Source organism: Hydra vulgaris, chromosome 09 (assembly GCF_038396675.1).
Source record: "Hydra vulgaris chromosome 09, alternate assembly HydraT2T_AEP".
Lineage (NCBI taxonomy): Eukaryota > Metazoa > Cnidaria > Hydrozoa > Anthoathecata > Hydridae > Hydra > Hydra vulgaris.
In genome coordinates, this window is record NC_088928.1 from 64,564,627 (window position 1) to 64,578,266 (window position 13,640).

Here is a 13,640-nt window from a genome sequence, read left to right on the forward strand (position 1 = left end):
TCTAAAAAAATGTTGCAAATGAAGCAACAGGTTTCTTTATTTTAAATGTAGTCGAATATAAAATGTTACATAAATTTGTTGATAGTTTAGCATTTAGTTTCAGTTTTTAAGCGTTTTCTCAGTTTGAGATTTTTCAATATATGTCAACCAAAATTCAATGACAACCGCTTAAACGCTTTTTCTGAAACTTCTGACAAATTTTTCTTTTATTAAATAATGATTTTTACGTGGAACAGAATTTTGAAATATTTAAGTAAAAAAAGTGCGGCCTATTTAATTTTAAAAATCGCACTTTTCTCTATTATCAACTTTAGCGCACAAGTCTTCAAACCCAAAACTATTAAAAAAAATCTGTTCCATTTAAAACAACTATAAGACTATTCCAAATGTGCTTCCAAAAATTTAAATACTTTTTTTATTAGTTTTTGCTAAAATTTGGTAAACGCAAATCTTATTTTAGGGGCCATTGATGGCATACCCGTCATATTTCCATAAAAATTGGTTTTGGTGAAAAAGTTATTAGACCTACATGACTATACTGACTTTACATTAGTTTTAGTGAAAATACGTTTCTTGTGCACAAATATTGTTTTTATAATCAACAAAAATCGATTTTGGGATGTGCTGTTGTAGTTTTATTACCTTCATATATTTAAGTTTGTGATTTATTATTAATTGTGCAGAAAAGGAATTTTCATTCATTTTGTATCCAAGTTTTGTACATTTAGTTTAACTTTATCTTTTTAACTAGAGAGACACAACTAGGGAGACAAAGCTTGTTTTAATGACTTCTTCTTATGATGGTATACAGACAAGTTGGGTGAATTGCAATATTGGCGAGTTGGGAAAAACCTTTTTTTTTTAAAAGAAAAACTTATTTTAAAGTAAAGTAAAAAGAAAGCGATGCTCCAAATGTTTTTTGGTCCAAAAAATACATAAAACGCAACACATCCTATGCACATGCGCGAATCTTTACAATGCTGTTGCGTAGCATGAAATGGTAAACTAGGATGGTTCCGGATAATTTCTGGCTTTTCTGAGAGAAAACTCTAAGGTTAAATGAAATCAGCAAGTTACCCTTGATCATAACCAGCCCCAGCCTCCCCAATGCCATCGCAGGAGCAGTGGTTGCCTAAGATGGTATACTTGAGCTTTTTTTTAAAATAGAAATAACTTATAAAAAAAACAAAACTGATGAAAATTCCGAGGGTTATTATTGTTCTACATGTAACATGGAATGTATCCATATCAAAACTTTGATTATTAGTCTTCAGGATACTGAACAATGAAGCTTCAAAGTTAAGTATGCCATCATAGGGGCCTTCCCAGTAAAAAAGCGCACATGGGATACGCGTGGATTTTTTCCATGTGTAACCAATGTGGGGATTATTATTTTGCCCCATGTGGGTTTCATATGGTAAATCCCACATGGATTCCATATGGTAAATCCCATATGGGATACGCGTGGGTTTTTACCATATGTTACCTATATGGGGATTATTATTTTGTCCCATGTGGGTTTCATATGGTAAATCCCACATGGGTTTTATGTGGTAAATCCTACATGAGATATAGGTGGAAAATACTACATGTTATAGATCTTAAATGCCACATATTTTAATCCAAATGGTATAAAAGTAGTCAATACTAGACAAATGAAAGTCCGAATGCTTCTATGATAATTTTTAAAAATCTTTTAATTTAAAAATTACTTTAATAGTAATTTAAAATTAATCATCGAAGCTTTCAGAGAGGCTTAACTTAATCTGGTATTTGCTACTTTATCCCATTTGGTATTCAAAATGTGCAGCATTTTTGATCTTTTACATATGATGTTTTCCACCTATAACTTATGTGGGATTTACCTTAAACTATTATGACGAAATTTTATAAAATTAAAAACGTGTTGCAAAATGAATTTATTTTAAAATAAATGCTATTAATCAATACATCCAAAATGAATATTAAAAATATTATTTTTTCTTTTGCAATTTACACGCCGTTTTTTGTCGATTGAATTAATTAAATCGCTTCGGCTTGCATAATACCAAGGTTTTTAGTATCTTCTAACTTTCTTCCAACATTTTTTAAAAAAAAAATATAAATACAAATATATATAAATATAAATATAAATATAAATATAAATATATATATATATATATATATATATATATATATATATATATATATATATATATATATATATATATATATATATATATATATATATATATATATATATATATATAAGAGAGAGAGAGAGAGAGAGAGAGAGAGAGAGAGAGAGAGAGAGAGAGAGAGAGAGACACACACAGAGAGAGACTTTTTTTTAATTATTATAGACAATTTTAATTATTAGACAGGTTGAAGTCAATAATGACACTGTTGTAAAAAATGACCAAAAACTACTTTGAGCTGACCCGAGAAAACCGCTTTGACAGGGTGAAACTACAATGTTTCCTGACTCCAAAAATGTAAAATTTGAAATCTAACTATTTCGTCCGAGAAAATAATTTTGATTTTTAGTTTTTAGTACTTTGCACAATAGGGCGAAATGACAGCTTTTCAAATTTTGCATTTTTACAGCATTCAAAAACTCTTCAAAATAAGCATTTATTACTCCAAAACATAACTGTCTAAAATTCACTTGAATAATAGTTTATTCTGACACAACTGATATAGTTTTTCATTAACAAGATGGAAATAATAAACACTTTCTTAAATAATTCGTTTAGTTATTCTAAGCCAAAACACAAAAACAACCTCTTGATTCTAAACACATAAAGAGCAAATGGTACATAAAATAAATTCTTCTCAATATTTGATTCTTCACAAATGCTTGCTGTTGTAGTCCACAACACATGAAAGAAGCCTCTTTGCATACTCAGGATGATTGCGGTCTCTTTTGTATCTCTGCCAATGTGAGCTGAAATTATGATGCATTGATTCTGTTGCCTGCTCACTAAAGATCCCCAAGGGAGCCCTTTTGATCTCAATGAATTGCTTCACATGGAAGAAAACAGCATGAACTTTTGGAGTCACACTGATGTTCATGATTGCCAAATATGAGTCTCTGAAGCGATCAATTTTTTCAGAAAAGTCATCCTCCAGAACCATACCAAAACATGCTGTCACCACAGACTTAAACTTTCGAAGGGCATCAATGATTCCAAAGACTTGAAAAGCAGACTCAGTCTCTGCAATTCTTTGAAGGAGGTCAAGATTGCTGAGAAGCTTGTGACAGGCATTCCCTGCAAACTGCCCACCATGGTATGGTTCTTGTTGAATGTGGAGAACTGAGGGCCACTTGACAACATTAGGCCAAACTTCTGTCATGGCTTTGTACATGTGATTGACCACACCAAGGAGAAGATGGAGTTCCATTGGTGGTATGAGCTCCAAGATGAGTTTGTTTTCAGAACCAGATAGCAAAGGCTCATGCACTACATTGCCAAAAGATCTTGCCTTTTTGATATCACCACCAGACTTAGCAAACTCTTGATAACAGGCAACAAGTGAGCCTAGTGTCCTCAAAGATCCTGATTGAGAAAGATGCTTTGATTCTGTGTTGCACCAAGAGCAAGGGTGAGTACTTGCATGGCTCTGAAGGCAAAGGATGTTGGCAAGTTTCATGTCGCATGAGACAACAAAGTTGACTTTGTCTAACTTAAAGACAAGATCTGCCTCACATTTTCAAAGTTTTCTGGTAGTCCTTCTGATAAAGCCACAAGCATTTGACGCTTTACACTACTGTCTTTGGCAGTCCTCTGAGTTAAAAGTTTTTTCCGTGGTGGTGACCTTGAATCACAGTGAGAATCCAACTCCATGATGCCAAGAGAAACTTTCAGAAATCCTCCACCTCCATCAATTCCCAACTTGACAATATGATTCTGGAAAACTCTTCGAGAAAGCAGGACTTCATTCAAAAGCTCGGCAAGATCCTTGCAATGCACAACCACAAAGTCAGTGGAGTTACTCTCTGATAAAACTTGGATGCTGGTTTGAGTAAAAAACTCAGACAACTGTTTGCCAATGGCTTCAAACTTAGCAAGAAAACTAGTCTCCACAATCTTGGTGTCACTGACTCTGTTGATGGTTGATGTAAATTTCTTCATGCCAAGGTTGGACAGTCCTGTGTTTAGCTGAACTTGTACAAGATCTTCAGTTTTGATGCTGGGTTCAGGAAAAAGAGCTCTTGCACTTGAGCTTCCTAAAAATGAAATTATATTAACACTTTTTGTAATTTTAAGTTTTAAAATTAAAGGTATTCCCTCTGAACCTGCCATCTTTATATGTATATATAAAAGTATCACCTGTTTTAACTCTAAGTGGTGGGCCGCCTTTAGGATGCGATATTTTGACAGTACCACCAGGTGTGGAAGGTTTAGTAGAGATGACTTGAGTAGCTATTTGCTCTGCAGCGAGTGGATCAGCTGTAGCTAGCTGCTTGAGATTCTCTCTAAAAGTGAATGGAGTGCACTGATGTGGCAGACCTCTTCCAACTAGACTCAAACAATCACCACATCTTTGAGGGGTACAATCTTCCACAGGTTTAGAATAGTCCACTGGGCTCTTCTCATTCAACTTCAAATGTCCAACTTGACAAATAAGACAGTTGCAACCTTGATCTCTTGTTGGTGGTCTAACTTTTATAGATGAGAAAGGAAACAAAGGTGGCAGGTTAACATCTTTTCCTTCATCTTTTCTCCGAAGAATTGTTCGACATGAGTCACAAATGCCTCTTGGCACTCTGGTATCAGTCAAATCAAGACTTGTATGGTAATGCTTGAGGATCTTTTCAACAAGGAACTGTGTCAACTCTCGAGAGCACTTCTTCAGACACAAGACACAGACAGATTTCCGACAATCTTCATGATTTTTTGAAAAATTTGGCATTTTGAAATTTTTCTCACACAACTGATAAGTGAAACACTTTAAATAAACATATTCACTGCCAATTCCTGGAATTTTTAGCTTGTTTACAATTTTGATGCAAAACTTAAAACAAACATGTTCACTGCCTATTCCCGGAATTTTCGGCTTGTTTACAATTTTGATGCAAACATATTCACTGCCTATTCCCGGAATTTTTAGCTTATTTACAATTTTGATGCAACAAAATGTTTATAATATTGTTCAACCATGAAATTGTAGGTAAAATTTTATCTTCTGAGTTAAAATAAATACAAATTATACTTGCTATATAGACTGTTATGTTTTAGAGTAATAAATGCTAATTTTGGAGAGTTTTTGAATGCTGTAAAAATGCAAAATTTGAAAAGCTGTCATTTTGCCCTATTGTGCAAAGTACTAAAAACTAAAAATCAAAATTATTTTCTTGGACGAAATAGTTAGATTTCAAATTTTACATTTATGGAGTCAGGATTGCAAGTTCAAATGTTGTCAAAAACTAAGCATGCATGCATGGGACACTGCAGTGTCCCACAAAGAAATGCTGGTTTGAAAGTCAAATTTTCTTTATTAAAAAAAAATATTAAAATAGGGGGGAGATAGGGGGGTTTGTAACTTTTTTTAGGCTTCAAAACTTTTAACTTTATATATAATAAGGTTCATAAAACTTAAGGGACTTACGAAGTACATTGAGGAACAAAAACAGGATATTTACAGAAACTTTTCAATTTTTAATCTGGAGTACCACAGTGTAATTGGGAATAAAGTCTCTGGGTCCAGTATTCAAAGTAATATGATCTAAAGTAATATATAAATTAAATAAAATGCTTTAAAATGCATGCAGTTATACATATAACTCCTGATAGTTAACTATATGTATAACTAGTTATACATAAAATTTATTATATAAACTTATTTTTTAAGGTTATGCTTGAACAAATTAGTACCAATTAATTCAAATTCAAGATTTAGTTCAAGTTCAAGTTCTTATTTGTTCATTGTTTTTTCACTATTTTATATTTATTTGTTCAAATTTGTTAAATAGTACTAATTCTTACTACAGTAAGAATATTTATCATTGTTAAACGTGATTTTATTAGTAACTTAATTTTACTTTCAACATATTTTGACAACACCCTTTTACATTTTAAATGATGACAGCTTTACTTATCTATTGATGTTAAATTTATTACGTTTCAATAACTCAGATTGAATTTTAACTGAATTATTGCAAGCTTTGTAAGGGTTTGTTGTATATCAAATGGTGTTGTAAATAAAGTAAAAAGAATATATATATATATATATATATATATATATATATATATATATATATATATATATATATATATATATATATATATATATAGTATTTAGGCTATGAGATCATCCATAAATGATGCCAGTAGATAGAGGGGCAGTGCGAGTTTAACAATAATTGACAATGGGGAGGGGATGTTGAAACCAAAATAATGTCAATTAAAAAATTGAATTAAAAAAAAAAGTAAAATATTTTATTTAAAAAAAAAGTAAAACAATTTATGCTAGCTATGAGCAGGTTTTAGAGGTATTTACACCAACAATGTGGTCTAAAAACTTCTTGGTTTTGTTGCTTAAAACTGTAGAGGATCATAGGAAAAACAATTTAAATTCAGAAATTAGCTTACTTATCTGAAAGAACAATTTATGTTTGTTTTTTTTACTTTTAGTACTGTTGAGAATAAATGTATAATTGAACCAGAAAAAAATTGATGGTATATGCATTTTTTATATTATATTAACAATTCAGATATACCATCATAATATGATAACAAAAACTGACATCATTTTCGATGGGAGATGGCAAAAAATTGACTGAGTTTGATAAAGGGTGAAGGTGTTCAATAAACCGGGTCATCATCTAACATCATTATGCATAGATGACCCTATGATTTAGGTAAAATAAGTAATCAATTTGCCATATTTCTCTTTATAAAGTGTAGGAAAAAAGCATTGTTATGCTGAGAACCTACCTATTGAGCAAGCTTTGACCACCTATTTTATAAATTTGAGAGACAGAAGTGGAAGTGCGAATCGCAAAAGAAATAATAACAATGCTCTAAATTGATTTTAACTTTGTAGACTAACATTAATATAGTATTTAGAAATAATAAATGAAGTTTACATGATTTTTATAATTTGTATTTATTTCCATTAATTATCAGTTATCAGTCTCTATTTTATAAAATGAATTAAAAAACTATTTATTTATAGTATAATAATAATACATAAATACTAGTTTCCTAATGCTATTATCATCACAATGTTAATGGTATTCATTTTAAAGTGAAATTTTGTATCAATTTTATTGTTTTAATATTATATATATATATATATATATATATATATATATATATATATATATATATATATATATATATATATATATATATATATATATATATATATATATATATATATATATATGTATATATATATATATATATATATATATATATATATATATATATATATATATATATATATATATGTGTGTATATATATATATATATATATATATATATATATATATATATATATATATATATATATGTATATATATATATATATATATTAGGGATATGACTTTTTAATTTTTTTTCAAATAAAATGTTACCTGTATCATAAATCGATGAACTTTTACCTAAAATCATGAAAAAAGGCCCAAATAGCTTTCTGCAACAAAAAAAGGTCACCCCCAAAATAAAAATTTGATTTACCATTTTTATACATTCATTTTTGACCGATGTTTTAATCTTAAGCTTAATTCTCAGCTTAATTCTATTTATTTCATTATTTTGTTATGAATTTATAAATATAACGCCACATGTTACCATGGCAACGAAACGGCCGTGTGCCGGCAAATACTTGGAATTGTTATGTGATGACGTCATTGTGTTACCACGGTGATATAGACGACTGTAACAGACTGTAGAAGATTATAGAACTTAGTAGAACATTCTGGAAGCTCTAAATAATTATATAAGCGAGCTGCTGTCAGAGCTCAGTGTTGATAATGTGAATAGTTCTATGAAGTACTCTGCGTGTAACTGAGCTAATAAGGAACTACTGTAGCGAACTAAAGACGCTGTAAGTGTACAAAGTATAAGTAGTTGTAGCATTATCGTTAGGATACGGACTGGATTATCGAACTGTTATCAACATTGACTGGATTATCGAACTATAATTGGATTACTATACAGTTAAAGTATTTTATTAATTGAACGACTTTATTAAACGGATATTTACGCTTAGCTATCCGTAAAGTCGTAACAATATTATATGATGTCTCACAAGTCATACCACAGTAACAAAGAACAAGAAGACTTGGACTAAAAATTTGGTGAGATTTCAAGAGTCACATAGAAGAAGAGGAAGCGTGGCTGTAGAAGAACATTCACTCGATGAAAAATCCAGAATACCACTTCAATTGCAGATCGTAGGAAGATACCAGTTTCTCGGAGCATATGTTAAAGGAAGAAAAGAACGAATAGACCAAATTTCTAAGGAAATTACAAAATTGTGGGACAATAAACTGAATTTTCCACGTGTGTCTGATCAAGTGATAAGAGCAAAGCTTATGATGGTGCTGAAGGTCTATGATGAATGTGTCAAGCGTGGAAAATATGATGTTCTCAATGCATTATTTGACATCACGAAAGTGAATGGCCAGTGGTTATCCTCGGAAGATAAACGTCTATACCACCTACAAAAAGAAAGTAAAGGACAGGTGGGGTACTCAACAGGACAAGTGGCAAGTAAAGAAACCATTCACCCTTCCAAGAGAAGGAAAGTCCAGTCTGGAACAGCAATACCTTCCACATCACAAGTCCTGTCTACCACAGACAGTGGTACTGAATCTGAAAACTGCAAAAGTAAGAGTGAAGATGATGAAGACGACGACGGTGATAAAGACGATGATGAGGACACTCAGAAAAAAACTAGAAAGCACTACAAAAGTAAATTTGCTGTAAGTATGGTTACATCAAGTGGAGTTTCCACAAAGAAAGCTGCTAAAATATGCAATGTTTTATCACAACAAGGTATTGATATTCCAACTCCAAGTCAATCAGCAATTTACAAGTCCATATTCAAAGAGGCAGGTAAATTAAAAAAAGAAATGATACAACAACTTAAAATGGAACAGTGGTCCTTACACTTTGACGGCAAACGAATAGATGATAAGGAATATCAGGTAGTTGTACTTCAGAATGAAAGAACTGACGTGAAACTTGATGCACTGCGTTTAAAAGATGGCAAAGCTGAAACTGTTGCTGAAAAAATTGCCAAACTTATTGATGAATACAATTTGTGGAATTCAATTAAGATGATCATTACTGATACAACAAACGTCAATACTGGGAAGAGAAATGGAGTTGTTGTGAAGTTGCAACGTATGTTTAAATTAAAGGGTGTCACAATACCACAATTTATCGGTTGTCAGCATCACGTACTAGACAGGATTCTCCGTCTGGTGATGGACGAAGAACTTGGGGGTGATACCAAATCTCCAAACATTGAATACCCATTTGTGTCTGATCTGTTGAATAAGTATGATGAACTGAAGGATAAGTTTGTGAATGGAACTGTAGAAATTCTTGATAAATCAGGGTTGAGAGACGATATGAAGTTTTTGTACCATTTAACAAGAGTGTTTAGGTTCTATGAAGAACAAAGAAACTTCCCTCTGATTCACTTTCAGAACATTCCTAATATGAGCAATGCCAGATGGAACTCAAGAGCCATTCTCGCCATTCTGGCGTTCATTCTTATGCCTGAAGCGAGAAAGAATTTGGAGAAGGTTTGCAGGTTCATTTCATATGAGTGGGCAGAACATTGGTTTAGTAGTCAAAAGTACAATGACAATGACTTCAAGAATTTATCTGATGTATTGAAGCCTTACAAAAAGGCATTGCAGTCATTCAAAAATCACTGGAAGAAAGAGCCATCCGTCATCGACATACCACGAAGTAATCAGATAGCTGAACGTGCAATCAAGGTGATGCAAGACCTGTATGCTTCCTGCAGAAAGAAAGACAAACTGCAACTTCGATTCATTCTAAGTAATAAGCGCTAGACTCTTTATGAGACGTGAGCATCATGTGACCCATGTACTAAACACAGTAGGCCTATAGACACAGACAGTTATGTATATTGTTGTACTAGACGCTTTGATACTGTTAATTTTGTAATACTTGTATAATTATATATCACATAATGTTTTTTGTTATATCACAGTACATGTTGCATAAATAAATAAAATAACAACAGGAGTATGACTCTTACAACATCTTCAGCCTTTAATATTCATTTACTGTACAAAAGTGTACCTATTGAAAATTCGATTTTTTGGTTTTGGGGTGACCTTTTTTCAAAATATGTCAAAATGAAACATCTATTCGTTCTTTTTACATAAAAGTTCATTGAATTACGATACAGGCCTAGTAGGTTGCAAAAAAGTCATATCCCTAATATATATATATATATATATATATATATATATATATATGTATATATATATATATATATATATATATATATATATATATATATATTTATATAATTTTTACTTTATTTACAACACGATTTGATATACAACAAACCCCTACAAAGCTTACAATAATTCAGTTAAAATTCAATCTGAGTTATTGAAACGTAATAAATTTAACATCAATAGAAAAGTAAAGCTGTCATCATTTAAAATATAAAGGGTGTGTCAAAATATGTTGAAAATAAAATTAAGTTACTAATAAAATCACATTCAACAATGATAAACATTCTTACTGTAGTATAAAATAGTACTAACTGATAAATTTGAACAAATAAATATAAAATTAACAAAAACAATGAATAAATAAGAACTTTAACTTGAACTTGAACTAAATCTTGAATTTGAATTAATTGGTACTAATTTGTTCAAGAATAACCTTAAAAAATAAGTTTTTATAACAAATTATATGTATAACTAGTTATACATATAGTTAACTATCAGGAGTTATATGTATAACTATATGCATTTTAAAGCATATTATTTTATTTAAACATTACTTTAGATCAAATTACTTTGATAACTGGACCCAGAGGCTTTATTCTCAATAACACTGTGGTACTCCAGATTAAAAATTGAAAAGTTTCGGTAAATATCCTGTTTTTGTTCCTCAATGTACTTCGTAAGTCCCTTAAGTCTTAAGGACCTTATTATATCTAAAGTTAAAAGTTTTGGAGCATAAAAAAAGTTACAGAAACCCATCTCCATCCTATTTTTTTCTTTTTTTAATAAAGAAAATTGGGAATTCTTTGACTTTCAAACCTGCATTTCTTTGTGGGACACTGCAGTGTCCCACGATGCAAGATTGGTTTTTGACAACATTTCAACTTGCATCAGTTAATTGTTTGCAAATAATTTACTCAAGATCTATATTCAAATAACTATTATATCATCCTAATAATACGTCTATTTGCACAAATCTTAATCTTATTTCTATAAAGAAAGATAAACATTATTCGTGGTACTTACATACTTGCTTGCCATTCTCTATATAATATAAAATATTTTCACACAATATAAACGTAACGCAATGCAATGTCGATTTAAAATTTTTTTTTTGTTTTTTTTAAACAGTTTTTTTTTGAGTTTCCAGCTTTCAAATTAATTCCCATGCAAATCCCACAGTAAACCCACGTGGGATTTCCCATGTGTGTAAATACCATATGGTTCCCACATGTAACCCATGTGGGATTACCCTCATGGGTTTAAGGTGACACATTTCCATACGAATACCACATGGGAAAATCCGTCCCACGTAAATCCCATCAATCCCACACGGAACCCACGCGGAACCCATGTGGGACGCGGTTTTATTTTTCACTGGGATTTCCCTTACTGCAGCAACTACTGGCCAAAAAAAGTTTGTTAATTTTCTATTTTTTTTTTAAAAATGATACATTTTATGATAAAAAAAGAAAACTTAATGGTTAATCATTTTATGTCAAAAGATTTTATATAATGTCTGTATTTAAAAATGCAGAGTATACCCCTTATATACCTTACTAATTTGTAGATTATCATTTACTTAAACACCTTAATTATTCAATGTTTAATTTACTCAAAAACCCAATTAATCAAGAGTTTCTTTACTCAAACTTAATTTGATTGGTTGATCAATTAACCTTCGCTTCGTTATTTAATGTTTTTTGTACGCATTTTAATATATTATTTTTAGATAAACAAAATTGTAATAACTATTATATTTTTAGAAATACCGGTCAAGAATAAAAATTTTTTGTTTTTGTTTTTTTAGGGCTTTTGTCTGTTAAAAACTTTCCGTTGCATATTGCCGAAGTGTGTATAACAGCTGCACTCAAATATAAGACTGGTTTAGATACAGCCTTAGACGCTGGTTGTGGACCGGGGAGAACTGCAATTGAACTTAGTGATACTTTTAAACAGGTTAAAATGAGAAAAATTCTTATATTAAATGTTTTAATAAATTTTGTTACATGTTTAATTGTACAATAGATGATATAACTTAATCTAATAAATGTTTTTCAAGTTTTAGGTTGAACAAAATTCTATTACATTAAAAAATTTGCAAGATATGTAAACAATATATTTATTGCACATAAGTTTCTATAAAATATGACTTACATTTTTCAGTGTTTATCCGAATTGTCTATATTAAAGTTTTTTTTTTTTTTTTTCACAAAATAAATAATTTTCGCAGTTATAAATGCATTGACTTAAGATAGATGCAGTGAGTTTACATACAACTACTAAAAGGTTTTGGTTTGGGCTAGCAATCTTCAATTTTAAATCAATTTTTTTAAGTTTTCTACCCTCTTTTATAAATAAAGACTTAGTACTGATGCTAAATACCCGACACATGAGAATTTGAAAACGTGTTTTGGTCTTGGTTATTTATTGGAACCTTTTTTTTTATTTTTTAATTTTTCTAACGTATTAATTTCAGGTTATGGCATATGACTATTCAAATGGGTTTGTTGAGCTTATGAACGCAAAAAAAAAAGAGAAAAATATTTTGAATCTTGTAACTTTTCAAGGTGACAGTCATAACCAAAAAGAGATATGCAACGATAAAATGTTTGATTTAATTCTTGGTTGTAATCTCATTGATCGTTTGCATTCCCCACAGGAATGGTTGAATCAATCTAAGGTAAATTTTGCGGTACTATGTTGAACGAAAACTATGAACTGCAAACCAGTACAGTGCAAACTTATTGTGAACGCTCAATATATTTAAATATATATATATATATATATATATATATATATATATATATATATATATATATATATATATATATATATATATATGTAAATTATGTTAGTGCATTTTACAAATAGAGTGCTCAATGTTCTTAAAGAACAGAGCAATAATAAATTTATATATATATATATATATATATATATATATATATATATATATATATATATATATATATATATATATATATATATATATGTATGTGTGTATGTACATAAATTGGTAGAAAATCACTTAACAACACTGTGTTTCATCAATAAAGACTCATCGGAAAATCTGATTGTCTAATGAGTCTTTATTGATGAAACACAGTGTTAAACGAAAAATTTTTGTTAAGTGGTTTTTTGCCAATTTATTATTACTTTGTTCTTTTAAGAACATTGAGCACTCTATTTTATTGAATACATT

At 30.2% G+C, this 13,640-nt stretch overlaps 1 protein-coding gene across 1 annotated transcript; it reads right to left on the reverse strand.

Moving 5' to 3' along the window:
- Positions 1-3,604: 3,604 nt before the first annotated feature.
- On the reverse strand, positions 3,605-5,024 carry LOC136084937 (uncharacterized). The gene is made up of 2 exons (XM_065806338.1): positions 4,314-5,024; positions 3,605-4,210 (listed from the first exon to the last, which is right to left on the reverse strand). The coding sequence occupies exons 1-2, from the start codon at positions 4,894-4,896 to the stop codon at positions 3,663-3,665; spliced, it is 1,131 nt and encodes a 376-aa protein (XP_065662410.1). The 5' UTR covers positions 4,897-5,024; the 3' UTR covers positions 3,605-3,662.
- Between the last annotated feature and the right edge of the window lie 8,616 nt (positions 5,025-13,640).

Excerpts from the sequence above, each read along its gene's own strand:
- LOC136084937 (XM_065806338.1), bottom strand. The coding sequence starts at position 4,896 with ATGCCAAATTTTTCAAAAAATCATGAAGATTGTCGGAAATCTGTCTGT. Across the intron at positions 4,211-4,313 it reads ACCACTTAGAGTTAAAACAG|GAAGCTCAAGTGCAAGAGCT; the intron begins GTGATACTTTTA and ends TTTCATTTTTAG.